We start from the raw sequence: 15,069 nt of genomic DNA on the forward strand, positions 1-15,069 counted from the left end.
CCTCAGCTTACATTCTTCCCTTTTTTTGTTGTTGCTCTGTGTGTCCTAGCTAAACCTTACTGCTGAATTGCTAGCGTTAGAGAGAAAGAGAGATGCATAAATAGGATGGTGTTGTGTTCGCAGAAAAAAACCGAAATTTCACATTTTTTCTCACCATGACACAATTACAGCGAAAAGCGCATTAGTCAGACCGAATCGAAACCGTTGGTGTTGTTGTTTGAATGTGGGTTTAAAAGGGTTAAATTTAGAAAACGAAAAACTATAACAGCTTTTTGTACAGTAGTACTACAAAGTACTTGAAAAGAAAAGGGGGGTTATTGTGTGTTTCTTTCTTCGACTTTTACACGCTGCCGACGATCGGCGATTGACACACAGCAGAGCAAGAGGCGGGTCGGCCCAGTACTAGCTTTTATGGTTTTATATATGTACAAGAGAATTTGTTTTTAAACCGCTTTTACATTGCTTTGCACCCTCTTTCCGGTATCCGTTCTACTAACAAAACAAATATTACGCATAATATAACAGAACAAAAATATATAAATTCTTATCAAAATCAAACAAACAAAAAAAAAAACACATTTCGTAAATGGCGATGGCGCGAGCGCCCGCTGATGATTGCGATCTTTGCGGGTAAATCCGTTTCCCCTGTTCTGCATCTTCCTTTCCTTTGTGTTTCAATGCACACACTGACGATGCTGCTTTGCAGTTGTGTGTGTTTTCCTCACCGCCGGTACGTAATTGTGGATTTTTGTGTTTCATAATAGTTTGAAAAGCTCGATGCTTTGTTTTGCCTCGATTGTTATTCATGTTCCGTGTTCCGTGTATGTGTGTGTGTGTGTGTGGTTGTTGTTGTTGGCAAGAGTTATTAAAAGAATACACTATATGCTATATGCGCAGAAGAGAATTTGCAATGCAAAGGGCGCTCGCCAAAGGGCTGCATGCGGGGCGTTTGTTTCAATTTCTTTCGGCTTTATCCAAAATTTTTGAGCGTACGATGTTCTGTGTGGGTTTGATTTGACCAAGAGACAAACGCCCGCCAAAAAGGAGCTTTTGTGTGTGTAAACCGATCTGTTCTAATTCATTTCACATGTTTTTAGTAACCGTGTAACACCGTAATATTTCCACAACGTTTGGCACAATAACACTATCTCTCAATCGTTCTAAGCGGCGCTCTCCTAACTGCACATTAATTCTGTTTTCACGACGCTGCTGTGCTGGCTCCACAAAAATGCAGTATGTAAATAGAGCGCGCGCGCGCGTGTGTGTGTGTATAAAACAAATAGCGCATATTTAACAAATGTAAAGAGTTCAACAAAGTAACGTAACCGTAAACAAAACACCGCGCAAAGATGCATGAGCGAACGACGAGGACAGAAACGGCCCCACTCCGCGATCCGTTCTACAACAAGTAATATAAAGTGGGTGTGTCTAACATGGGCACGGGCGAGGGAAGGGAGAGGGTTTAGAAGCTGAGCAAAATTCCCTTTTTTCTCGTTAGAGTGTTCATGTGTTCGTTTTTCGTTTACTCAAAAGGGATGGTTAATATAGGGATATGAGGGACAACACTTCAGAGGAAAAGAGAGCGCGAGGCGCGTGACCCTTCCAAAACCTTCTTATGTGCGCCGGCTGTTGTTGTTGCGTATTCCATTTGCCGTGGGTGGTGCTGCGACCTCCCCCGTCGGTACTTTGTGGCGTCCCCGCTTGGTGCAATCGGTGAATTGTTCGTTCGAGCAGCCACCGCCGGTCGCTCGCTTCATGACGGACGTCGATTTGATCACCAGTGGTCTCGTGCTGCTGTTTCTGCTGCTGTTGCTGCTGCTGCTTCCTCCGTGATCATCGCCAGCTCTCAGCAGCAGCTCGTTGGTCCTGGCGTCCTGGCGCTGTTGCGTACCGCACCCACCAGCAGCGTTGCTACCAAAGGCGTACTTAATGCTACTGATAAATTTACTAAACCTAGTGCCGCCGTCGCTGGGGACGGCGGGTCCATTGCCACTATCACTACTGCTGTCGCTGTCGCTGCCCAACAAGCTGCTGCTATGGCTTCTGCTGCTATTCAGGCTGTTGTTGTGGTTGGTGTTGTTGCTGGTGGTGGTGTTTTTATTGCCGTTGCTATTGCTGAAGGTGGTTGCTCGGTGGAGAAGGATCGTTGCTTTACGGTCACCCGCGGCAGAAGACGCCACACAGTACGCGGACGTCCGATCGGGTGCGTTGTTGTTCGTTGGTTCTATAGCAGCAGCAGCAGCAGCAGCGGGCGTCTCCACCACACGATACCATCGCCAGGACCATCGCCAGGGCCAACTGCCGGAAGTGCTGCTGCTGTTGGTTGGCGGTGGTGGCGGCGGCGGCGGCGTCGTCGTCGCTACCTGCCATCGGCTGGAAGCGTACTCTCAAGAGTGCTTCACCTTGCCGTTCAGCTGACGGCCGCCGCCCGCATTGCCGCCGCTGATCGCGTACTCGGTCGCGTGCGTCGCCACGTGCTGGATGCCCTTCTCCATGCATGACTGGTAGATTGGTTTCATCATCTGGAAGTGGAGGGGAGAAGAAGAAGAAAAAGAAAAGAGCACACATACGCATTGCGGCGGATGGTGGGTGAACAAGTACTCGAGCGATTAGAATCCGTAACGGAGAGACGGTGAGAGAAAGAGGGACTGTTCTTAAATGCTATACCCAAAGGGTTTGTAATCGACACAACTCCACACACCTTGGACGAACGGACACACACATATATACATGCATTACCCCTTTTTTACCATAACCCGCTGAAGGACACACAATTTCGGACGGCACCACAGAACGGAACATGGACTCATACCCCTTCCCCCTCCATACCTACCTACCTAGATAATGATCGGAGACGAAAGGCAAGCAATGGATTCGAAAAGGAAACGAACAAGAATCTATATCCCTCCGGCAGAGTGGGGAAAGAGAGAGAGAGCGGAATGAAAGAATGAAATTTTGATTTCATTTTGTTAAAGGAAAAAAAGCCAATGATGTGTGTGTGTGTGTTTTTTTTTGTAAAATGAAAATATAACATAAGGAAATAAAACAAAACAAGAAACAATCAAACAAAAACAAAACTAAGAACAGAAAGCAAAGAAAACGCAACACATTTACCCAAAACATAAAAAAAAAACTGAAGTAAATAACATTGAAGCCACAGACAAAGTAAGACAGAAATTAACAAATCAAACAAAACGACACTAGACACAGCCAGGACACGAACCCCCAAAAGGAAAGAGAGAGATAGAGTGATCGAGTACGGTTTCGTTTGGTCAATTTTGATTGACTTTCTTTGTTTGTTTTTTTTTTCGCTTTTTGCTTTTACAATTGCTTTCGTGTTAGTGTTCTATTTCACTCAGAGCTTTGGTTTTTTTTCTTACTATTTTGAGTTTGGGTTGCGCTTTTTCTTCTGTTTGGGGTTTTTCGATAAATAATCTTGCGCTTTTTCTTGGGTTCCAAAAGGTATCTCCCGTTCCTTGTTGTCAACAATCATAATACACCACACATCGTACTACTGTTAGCATCCACACACAGGAGAAGGGGCTATTTCACACCTGGTTTGGGTCACGCTTTTACTTGCTTTTTGTTGCTGGGAGGATTAGTAGCAGCGGCTTCTTCTTCGTCCTACGGTCTTTGAACGGGATTATTTGTAGGGTATTGTGTGTGTGTGTGTTGGATGCTCTCTCGAAACGCGTGATAAATAATATATTGCTAAATTGAGTTAACCCACCACCCACCCGCCCACCAACGACCTACCCTATGCACACCCAACACGCTAGCCACACGATATAGCTATTCCCGGCATCCCACCCGCTACAACAGAACACTACAACACACACCGCCCGCCCCATGCCTTCCCCGTCCGCTCCGCGCTTCTACAGTACGTTCAGCATACGCATATAGTACACGATCTCGTCCTGGTGCAGGTACAGCAGCGCGCCGACACCGACAATATAAAAGGAATAGCAAAAGTAACTTACATTTTCCCACAGCAGGTTCGCGATCTCGTCTAACCGTACGCCAAAGTCGCTCAGCTCGCCGCTATACCTGGGGAGAGGAGGGAAACGATCTCAGTAGCACCATACCGGGGTCCGGGTTTTGCTCCTCCACAACACCCCACACACACACACACACACACACACACCCACGTACCTGATGTAGGCCCACGTGCCTAGCGTGATCAGCGCCACGCCCATGATGAGGTTGGCAAAGTTGGCAAACGTGTACAGACCGACCAGCCCGAAGATGCCGCTCATGATGTACATTACCATCGCGATCACGAAGTAGACGGCGGGCGTGCGGGCGGCCTTGAAGATGTTCTTGCTCTCGTTGTGCGCCCGGAACGTGACGAACGTTTCGTCCAGATCCTGTTCCAACTTTTCCCGATACTTTTCCGAAAACTCTTCGCCGCCCATTTTTCGCTTGGACGAAAACTGCAAAACATTAAAACCCCAATTATGAGCATTTCGATTCACCATTACGGTTACTTCCGCTTCCATCGCGGTCCTCCCAACCTGATGCAACGCCTTCTCCTTGATGCGGTTGTGCTCCGAGTCCAGGTGGGCCGTGCTGAGGTACGGTTTGGTGCCTCCGCACACATCCTCCATCAGCTGCGTGTAGATTTCCTTCGCTGCGGCGACCGCCGTCAGGTTGTTCGCTTCCGCCGTGGCCACTAGCATGCTTTTCGGCTCCGGCAGCTCGTTGCCCTTGTAGATGGCCATGTACGATTTGAAGTACTGCACCAGATCCCGGGCCTTCACCCGCTGGCCGTTGATTTCCTTCACGATCAGATTTTCCGGCGCCAGCAGCATCGGGACCAGCTCGCGCAGGCTCTTCTTAAACTCGGGCGTAATGTCGGACAGGCGGCCGTCGAAGCTCGGATTGGTGGCGACCGTCAGGCCCGGGTGGGGCATCAGGAAGCAGGCGATCTCGGAAAAGCAGGACGTGATGTGGCGCCGCAGCGATTGCAGCTCCGGGTGCTGCTTGTCCGACACCTCCAGCCGTCGCTGCAGGATCAGCTGACCGCCGAGCGCACCGTACTCGGCCTCGTACGGGAAGCTCCAGTCGCGCACGAGAAACTGTAGCCGCTGGAACGGCTTCTTGCCCGAGTCTGCCAACGCCAGCCGGCCGTACTCTGTGAAGAGCTGCGAAACGAATTGAGAGAGGGAAGCAAACATTTGGTGGTTAGGACGGTTGACAGAGAAAAGGCCTACCCCTTTTCTACGATGTACCTGTAGATGTTGCAGATCATCTTCCTGTATGTTCTGTGAGAGGTTGTAAATCTGCACGGAGGATAGCATGGTGCTGAGGGCGAACACGGTTGCACAGTCCCGCACGGTACTCTGGCTGTCAAAGGCGCCTTGTGTGTCCATCAGTATAATTGCCAGCTGAAACCGTGCCAAACACGAGTACAATTAGAATCACATTGGGTGACCGACGCCTCTCTTGGCCAAATGCACCCTCCTCCTCTCTTCTCTTTACCTTCTCGCCATTGGCTCTGTCGTGGAGGAAAATGTCGGACCACATCAGGATGCCCGTTGTGTCACGCTCGCTGCCACCGCGCCACGAAAACCCGGACAGTGGTTCACTCTCATCGCCCAGCCACTCCAGCACGCTCTGATGATGCACATACTGCAAACGGACAGACGGAATGAGTTAAATTAGCGATGCACAAACCATTCATCCCCAATCGAGCCAAACCACCACCCCTACCTTGGCGTACATGTAGCGGAGGAAAAAATCCAGCAGGAAGCTTTTGCCTTTGCGGAAGGCACCGGCCACCGAGACGACCACGATCGCCCGGTCTTTGATGCTGTCCTGCAGCAAAATTTCTGACAGTGCCTCCTCGTTCAGCAGAAAGCTGTGATCTTCGCTCGTCTCCACGACCTGCACCGGTCTGGCCTCCATGCTTTTGGCTGTGTTTTCTTTTCGTTTATTTTTGCGCACTCTATTTTAACTATTTCGAAAGGGGACACGAACGAGCGCGCTTTTGCCCTACTACTACTATTATACACTAGATTTATTTTCTATCTAAAAATTTGCACTAAACCGGTTTCTTATTTAAGTTACACACACGCACACCTCTATTTCTGTTTGTGGTTCGTGGGAGTTCAAAACGTGCTTAAAACGTATTCGTCATTTATACGCCCGACCGTGTGTGGGTGTGTGTTACACTGTTGCTGGGCGAACTTTAACACGGCGTCAGATCCGGGCTGTTGGGAAAAAAACAAAAAGAAACAATTTAATACAATGCTAACGTTTCAAGCTTCTATGTGATCAATTCTTTGAAAACATCCGATTATGCGGTGAAACCCTTTATACTTCTATTAAATAACATGATATTAAAACATCTGAAGATCTCCATAACTCCGTACGATGCAGAAGGATGGGAGAAGAATGCGTCACACATTTGGAAACTGTTTTTTCCCTCTCTTTCTCTTCAAGATCGCAAAGAAACCATCTCGACGCCGAACGTGCGACTGGACCGAAACCGTCTAATGCGTTAGAAGTGGCTCAACATTTACGGCGCAACCGCGATCCTCAAGGTCTTCCCCGAACAGGGGGCCACTTGGACGCGCGTGTAGATGTATGCTATAAACACAAACACGCCGAGAGCGTATCCAAAACGATCAACGATCAATAACGACACACTGGTGGGGCGAGTTGCGCGATATAGTGTACCGAACGATATAGTGGGGTCGATAGTTGGAATTAATGATGGAGTGAAGACTCGCGCACAGTTACTACCACCACTATATATGGGAGGTTGGGTTGACGGACACACAATTACAACCATGAAACACGGGGTGGAAGATCGCAAAGTCAAGATCAGTAGCGTGTTGCAGAGCGCCGTAATTGGCCTGTGAAGCTAAAATGGGCATATACTGGGTTTGCGATCGAGCCACGGTTAGAAGATCGAGACGAGACTTTTACTGATCTCATCTTCTTTGAAGCAACTCGAGAGCGAAGTTCAACTTCACAAACACATGGAAACTCTCTCTCTCTTTCTAAATACACAGACCCGAACAGGTTCTCTAATGGGCGTTCTTGTTATGGGGCTTTATGGCTATTATATCTGCCTTTCGGTGACAGCGCCCTGTTGCGATTACAATCCCTACTCTCTTCGCTGGCGGCTCGCCGGGTGACCTGCTTTCTTCTTGGGTTGACTTTCCAACCCGTCAAACCGGAATAGGTGTAACCAAATCATGTATTTGTGTGTGATAAAGGTGCACGTATAGTTTTGATTTTTCCAAAACCACAAAGACATTAAAGATCGCGCGACCAAAATGTTGCATTCTTTCCACCGCAATGACCCTGAAAGGATAGACGAAAAGACTGTGGCCAAAACAGTGTTACATTAGGCTCAAAGGTTTGAAAGGTTTGAGACCTTTGCAACAGGAAGATGGTGTATAGTACTGAATTAGAAGGTTCTTATAATTGGCCAGTTTTTTTTTCTGGGATGACAACCCCATCCAAGCCCTTGGCACACATTTTAGCACAACAGCAGCAAGGGTGTAATGTACGGCGACAGCTGGGCAAAACAAGTACAGCTGCAAACAAATGATTTACTGAAGGGTGGAGAAGAACACATTCTTAGTGTGAGCTAGTTCTTACTACTAGAGCGGGTCAGGGTGCTAGCTTTTTGGCGTACGAACACGAAAAGCGCATCTTCCGTTTGGATTTCAAGAAGCCGGGCACCATCATATTCCTGAGATTTTTGTGCCCGTGAACTATTAATAGAGCATCCCCCGCCCGCGTGGTTGAAACAATTTTTGATGGTTTGTTGACGACGACCGGGGGCATCGCATCCGTGAGATTATTTCACTCCCGCCACACAAACCGCTTGATCTTCTGCTTGCTAGCTTCTTGTTAGTCTGTATTTCGTTGAGTCGTTCAGTCAGGATCACAAGTGGTTCAGGGAAGAGGAGAGGTGGTGCAAACTCCTTCCCTTGATGTCATGCGCTTTAACCATCTGACAGACGTCAGACCAACACACTGGGGGTTGGTAAGATTTATTCTCGCCGTGCTTGATGCTATTACATCACTTGATCTTGTAATGCGCCGGATCTGCCTCTGTCTGCTTGATATCTTCATGCTCTATGTTTGCGTGATGCAGTTGTGCATCCAGAAGGCGCCGCCCCATACCTCGGGAATGGTAGGAAGCGGCTGAATTCCACAACAAAATTCACTCTCCATGCAGGGAATTTGACCCATCAGCCGTCTCGATTACGTGTTAATCGCTGTTTTATGCCCTCTGTTGCTTCACTTTCGACATCACACACACACACAGCACATTGTTTATATGGTGGTTGTTGGCTTTTCTTTCTTCTGCCTCGTCTTCAAACAACTGGGCCAGAAGGCATGGGGAGTTCGGAGTTGAAGCAGCGAAAAAACGGTTATCAGGGCGCATTTTCGTTGGACGCGGGTGTGCGTATGTTGTGTTGCATATATCGAACGCTTCCATCTTCGATAGTGCGCGCACGACTCAGCTACTATTGCGTGGAATGTAGCAGTGTAACTTACACTTGATTGGCTGTTTCGTTTTCGATGACGCGCGCGGGGTCGTCTCTTGATCATCGATCGCGATTAATAGAGCGTGTACTATGATCGTGTTTGAAGAAGAATTGATTAAAGCAGGTACCCATGTTAACACCAGCAAAAAGGAGGGCATATGCATTAGGTATGGGTAGGTGCATTTTGAAGATGTCAAATTATACAACTTAACACTAGTTGTGTTATTGTACATCATTCCAAACATTCCAAAGAAGATCACAACCGGGGATGTTTTCCTTTTCAAACTCACTAACAACCACACTGATTCGCTGTTTCGCGATCACGCTGATTGATGGACGAAATCAGATAAGGCTGCCTCGGAAGAAAAGAGGCGCCCATTCCTTTAATCTTCAAACGAAAACAACTCACTTTCGGTTTTGGATCGGTCTCGGTAGAGGGCTTTGAGGAAAGAAAAAAAAACAGAGAAATGGAAACATCAGTAGGGCTTCGAACGAGGCGGGGTGGGTGAGTGTTTTTGTGATGCGTCTGCAACGCTGGATGAACTTGAATTAGTTTCCCACCACGGCTGCTGCTGCTGTTGCCCATCGTAAGCCGTGTGCGCAGACATTGACCGATATTTCGTCATTGCGGGCGCATTGCGTAAAATATATGAAAAAGCAGACTTCAACCACTCCACCACTGCTGTTTGTGGATTTAACTTTCAAATCCATCACAATAAAATTCAACATGCAATCTCGTGTGCGGGAGGGAGGAGTGGAGGGGCAGTGCTTAGATAACTCTTATCGTGCGCTTTTGTTTTTTGGAGCGAAAACATGAGTTAATAATGAAAAAAGTAATAAAATCATTTGATTATAGAGCCATTATTTGTTAGTTTTTACGTTCCAATGTAAACAAAAATTAAAAAATGAAAAAATATCTTTTCTATCTTGAATGTTCACGTTGCAAATTGAAAAATATAAAGTTATAAATAAAACCAATTTGATTACGCAGCACAATCGCGCACTTGTTTGCTTCCATGGGTAAGAAGACGCACGAAGACACGCAAGGCGATATTCTACCTGTGCGTTGTTGGCTTAAGTCCAATTAACCCTGATGTGCCCTCGACAGTGGTGGACCAGGTAAATGGAACAGAGAAGGGAGAGAAGAAGGAACTAGAAAAAAGGGCATCAACGCAAAAATAATACACAAACCATGTGTGTGTGCCTGTGTGTGCGTGTGTATTTGTGAGCCTCCCTTTGCGACTGGAAAGGGGGTTTGATGGGAGAAGCGTTGCGCACTGTACTTTGACCAGGATCAGCAACACAAAAACACACACACCACTTTGCAATTGCAAATCATTTCCAATTCCTGGAGCGCCGAAGGTTTTTGAGGGGTACCAGATAGGTGTTTGCTGTATACAATTTCAATTTGAGAGGTACAGCCAATCTCATTTTACTTTAAATTGGGACATCAGTCGCCCCAAATTGAGGTTGCACAATTGTTGTTGTCGAAGATGACGTGGCATTCGAGGCTCGTTGTAAGAGTTTCAAGTCAACTTAATAGAGCCAAAGGTAGACAACGGTGTACGATAGGAGGTGCTGGTGTGTCCACGTGCAGCCTTAGGGGGAGCTGTAGCTTTTGCTAATTAATTTCTCCGCCATTTGGAGCAGTAGTGTGTCCGGGGGAGGTTTCCGTTCTGATGATGTTGGGATATTCTCCACCAACAGCTCCTTTCCGACTCTGTGGCGTGTTCGGATGGTATTCCGGTCTGATAAAACACGCTACACCTGGCCATTTTCACGCAAACACCACCACAAACGCACACACACACACACACACACACACACACACACACACACACACACACGCCGAATAGATTGCTCTCAATAATTCACAATTGAGCTGTTGTGCTGGAAAAACTCCACCGAAACGGGGAGGCTTCCTCGTGGAAAAGGGCAAATGAATCGCCACCAACACCGAGATCTTCCACCTGCCGAGAGCCCGTGTGCGCCGTGTAATGTGCTGTAATCATCATTTCTCCGTGCTCCTTTTCTTTCCGGTAGCAGCAAATGTAGCAGAAAACTGATAACGATTAGAAGAAGGTGTGAACGATGCACATAAACACACCCACACACACATGTTCACTCACACACACACACACCAAAGATTATCAGCTGCGTGGATTAATTTATCGCGCCAATCATCCCCACGAAAAAACACCCAGTATATGGACTATGGCCTGGGTTTTATGAGCAGAAAAAGGAAAGGAAATGGTTACGCGAAGCAGCTGTTCCACACATACACACACACACATACGTCAATGTGATGTGTTCACCCACGCACTTTCTTTTCGCTCTCTTTCCATCACGCATTAAGCATTAATTAGTATTAGAAGGGAGACTTTGGTCTGTGCTGCTCTGTTTTTTTTTTGGCTTTTTGTAGCGCTCCCTGGTCAGAGGGTTTTTGGGGTACTATTTTTAAGGACCCATCGACACACACACACAGGCGCGCGCCACCTACGAGACGGGGCGCGACGGGGACAGTAGCGGTCACGTTCTGCGCCTTTCTCGTGGCGCAGCAAAAGCGAAAAGCGGGGAAGCTTACACGAAACCACCCGGGAGACACACGATCACGGCGCGCACCACAGACGACGACCACACGGAGCGTACTGATGAGCCGCGCGGCCGTCGAGCCGTTTTCCATCGCCCCGTGTTCATGTGTTTGTGTGTTTGTGTGTGTGAGCGTGTGCGCGCGCGTGTTGGACCGACCGTCGTGGCGGTTTCCGTGGTCCGGTTGCGCTGTGTACGTGGGGCTGCGCGTTTGCGTGTACGTTTGTGGTGGTGGCCGACGTGAGCAGCATATATTCGCGTCACGCGCCGTCGATCGTCGCGTTGTTGTGTGAGGATGGCTGTGCGCGATCCCCGGCAAACTTGAACGTTATGTCCTCCCCTCTTGCCTTTCGCCGTGTCCCTTGGGAGTGACGCGCCACCAACACCTACATATTGGTGGACTTTTTGTTTATTTATATGCGATGCTTCCCATGCGTTCGCGTTCTATGCACTTCCATGCGGTGACGGTGGCTAGTGAAGGATTTCCAGGTGTATTTTGAAGAGAGATGAGCACGTTTCGCCGTTAAAGAGGAGAATGATAACAGAGATGTGTTTATTTTGTGCACATCTTAACTGGACGCGTTGTGGTGGCTTTGAACTGCTGGAATAGGCAAAAAAAATGTGTAAAATTAGCTCGGTTGCAAAGGCACGCATCTTTTCTCCACTTTTGTATGATGTAGAAGAAGCAATTCCCAAATTCCAACTCACCCAATTCGGAACTGTGGTAGCAAGGGCAATTTTCAATTCAAAATAGAGCATTACTCTACTTCGGTATCTTTCGCTGTACATTTTCCAGCTCAATCAATGGTGTTAATTTAACAGCGCATTACTGACACGATGCTTCCTCACCACTCCACTGGTGTGTTTCCGTGCGGCGTTGTACACCAGCAGGTTTGATAGGTTGATAATGCTTCTTCTACTCCGACGAACGAACTGTTTGATTCGTGGTCATTCCATGCAGCAGGTCGGCCGGGCGGCTTTATCGTCATGGATTTCTCAGGGTCGGTCGATCGGTCGGTAGCAACTGATGGGTTTTTGGTTGGTCAAAAGATAAGATGCAGTTTCGGTTCTTTTCGATGTTCGGCTGACGCAATTCGGTGCAAGAAAGCGCGGAAAAAGGTGTGTGTGACGTGGAGGACGGACGCATTATTTTGTAATCAACTTAATGAGGACTGTTGGGCGAATATGCCGATGGCGCATGGAGTGGCAAAATTTTGCTGCCTGGTACGGAGAGGATGGAGATTAATTTGCGTGGAAATATCAAGCTGCTTCACAAATACAATATTTTTACATTGTTGGGGAGCGCATTTTGTGATTAAAGAGGCTTTAATTTCTCGTCAATTCATGTTGATTGTGAAATTATACTTCTCTTTCTATTGTAATGTGCTTTATCTGCCTTCAAAATGTCTTCAAAATTCAAATAATGCTAAAACTCAATCTGCATGCGAATTCCTTTAGTGATTTTCAGTGAGTGAAGCGAAACAGATCAGCAGAAAGTGCTTCTAAATCATACCACATCGCGACATAAAAATGGGACACAATTTTCATCCGGAGCGCCCGCATCCGCCTCAATGCTTCCCCAGTGGGGATTTTTAAGCAGAAAACCTCATCAAAAAAAAGGGGTAGACAGTGGCAAGAAGGTGAAAGCCAGCATCGTGTGTTGTTGGGACGGGGTGGAGTGAAAAAGAAAACAAAAAGAACAACATAACACACAAACACACGGCCCACATACAGATTTCCCCTGGCGGGCGCCTCTGTTGTGTAGAGTGCTGCGTTTGCGCATTGCCACGAAAACAAATACCGTTCCGTTCTCCCCGTTTCCCTGCTGCTAATCGCCTTCTTTCTCTACCCGAGTGTGTGCTGGCTTGCATTCATGCTGTCCGAATCTTTCTGCAAGCCAGCGTCCCTTCCCTTTCCACGTGGATCCTCTCCCGAGACACAGTGAGCTTCCTGTTGCACTGGGGAGAACCATTCTCGCGCCCTTCATGTGTCCACAGCCAGGGGGTAGCACAAACAGAGCAATGCGTGCTGCTTCACCCGGAGGCCTACTCCTCTTTGGCAAGGGCAGAAGCATAGCAAAATGATGTCCAAATTTTGGACCGCGTGCACCTTTATTCCCCTCTTCTCGGTTGGTATCGGCAATGGTGGGAAGGTTTGGTTGTTTTTGTTTCTGTTCCATTCTGCCACTGGAGTCTCCATCTTTGTGGAATCGCTGTGTGGATTTGGCTTTTTTGTTTCGTCCGGGAAGGTGAACAATGGCCTGTTTTGTTTTCACTCTCTTCACGGCCGCTGAAAGCTGTGGTTCCATGGTTACTGCGAATGGCCCTTGAAGCAGCGTGCTGGGAATGTAGAAGTGGAGCATTATTAAGGCAGGCTGTGTCAAATCGGTAGCCCTTGCATTTGGGACCAAACATTCAGCCTCTTTCGGGCGGCGCTGGAATGTGCTGCATTTTTCGCATTCCTTCTTTGTGGGACCCATTTTCCACGCACGGAGCAGCGGCGCTTTTCTATGGTCAGCAACGGAGATTCTTCTTTTCGTTCCACACAATGCTTCGTGTAACACGAAACATTTCGCTGCTACTGTGAGTTTTCGCCTTTCACCTGGCACACAAACGTACACCAGCTATCCCCCCCCCCCTCCGTCGGCCTGTGGTAGCCTGCGTGGGGACACAAACATTGTGGATTGGAAAGGTGATTGGGGCCAATTCAACAGACATAGCCCCCCCACACACACAAACACACATACACTGCTGCATCTCGTACTTGCACTTTTTCCACACTACCAACACTACACCAACTTCGCTAGCACGTCAGGGTCGCACTTCGGCAGGAGCCACCTTTCTTCACACCAGTAGCTTCCTCCATCACTTCACAAGAAGAAAAAACACGACTCGATTTGCTGAATAATGCAATGTCACCCTAAAAGTGTTGACTGATTGCTCGACAAATTGCATTCCTCCAGCAGGAGAAACAAACCAAACAACCAAACGAACCAAAGGAAGAAAATATTACGCACTTATTTTGATCTTTTCTCTCGCTGCTGGTGTCGACGGAGTTGGTTCTTCATCAACAAAAGTTATGACACGATGTTGCTCCACGCGCGCACTGCCACTGCTTTTCAATGCCAATCGTGCACCACCGGATGTACGATAAACGATACACTCTGCACTTGCTAATACGCACAGCACATTTTAGGACACGCAATTTTTGCCAATTTGGTGTAGCACAATTTACATCACACATCAGCCAGTGCGATGATGGAAAAGATGACCCGTACTTCGGGAAATATCAGCGCTAATGCTGCCCGAACACGATGACGTTTGCCCCTTTGCAAGCAGTGCTGTTGGCAGTGTGGCCAGATTATTTTGGCAGATTTCGGTAGAAGCGTCAATATTTTATCGGTAGTATTCGGTAGGAGTTTCAATTTGTATCGGAAGTTATCGGTATGTTTTGAAATGTTAAACGATGGCGGGGGGGGGGGTTATATGAGAAAATACATCCTTTTTTTATTTTAAGGAGATGCATCAGATTTGGTCACACGAATGAGGCCTTTCTGAAGTGTCGATCTGAAAGATGTACTAGAAATTCTAAGTCAACGAAGGTTTGAGATGCATAATTTCTTTTGAGCGGTGGCGTTTCCCTTTTCTCGGGGTTCCACGCGGCCGCTTAGGACCTGTCGCAGTGGCAGTTCTTCTTCTTCTGGTTCTGGTCGATGGAGATTTCGATATTACATCTGGAGTTTATAGTATTAAATCGTTTGGGAAATAGTTTTATGACTTTTCGATCAGTATTAAGAGATAGTTTGTGATTTTTGGTAAGATAAATGAAAAATCGGTATTTTTAGGGTGGTCATCTCTGAATCGGTAATCATATCAAAAACCGGTAGGAACACAAATAAACAGGTATTTCTGGACACTCTGGCTGCGGGGCGGATGACGTTTTGGGATGTGCGTGTGTTTATGGTGCA

General features: G+C 47.5%; 1 protein-coding gene across 5 annotated transcripts; it reads right to left on the reverse strand.

The window, feature by feature from the left end:
* Positions 1 to 394: 394 nt before the first annotated feature.
* LOC121590663 (atlastin) lies at positions 395 to 14,413 on the reverse strand. 5 transcript variants are annotated; one of them, XM_041910524.1, is made up of 8 exons: positions 14,119 to 14,413; positions 5,713 to 6,212; positions 5,482 to 5,631; positions 5,232 to 5,387; positions 4,515 to 5,144; positions 4,153 to 4,433; positions 3,981 to 4,047; positions 395 to 2,522 (listed from the first exon to the last, which is right to left on the reverse strand). In XM_041910524.1, the coding sequence occupies exons 2-8, from the start codon at positions 5,905 to 5,907 to the stop codon at positions 2,388 to 2,390; spliced, it is 1,614 nt and encodes a 537-aa protein (XP_041766458.1). In that variant the 5' UTR covers positions 5,908 to 6,212; positions 14,119 to 14,413; the 3' UTR covers positions 395 to 2,387. The 5 variants fall into 5 exon arrangements, with proteins under 5 accessions (XP_041766458.1, XP_041766457.1, XP_041766460.1 ...); XM_041910523.1 differs by lacking the exon at positions 14,119 to 14,413 and adding an exon at positions 11,098 to 11,187; XM_041910526.1 differs by lacking the exon at positions 14,119 to 14,413 and adding an exon at positions 8,923 to 8,941.
* Between the last annotated feature and the right edge of the window lie 656 nt (positions 14,414 to 15,069).

This window comes from Anopheles merus, chromosome 2R (assembly GCF_017562075.2).
Source record: "Anopheles merus strain MAF chromosome 2R, AmerM5.1, whole genome shotgun sequence".
Classification (NCBI taxonomy): Eukaryota; Metazoa; Arthropoda; class Insecta; order Diptera; family Culicidae; genus Anopheles; species Anopheles merus.

Bases quoted from the DNA above. Each gene is read 5' to 3' on its own strand.
- LOC121590663 (XM_041910524.1), bottom strand. From the start codon at position 5,907: ATGGAGGCCAGACCGGTGCAGGTCGTGGAGACGAGCGAAGATCACAGC. The intron at 5,632-5,712 runs GTAGGGGTGGTG...GTCCGTTTGCAG, and splicing joins TCCGCTACATGTACGCCAAG to TATGTGCATCATCAGAGCGT. The intron at 5,145-5,231 runs GTACATCGTAGA...TTCGTTTCGCAG, and splicing joins ATGATCTGCAACATCTACAG to CTCTTCACAGAGTACGGCCG.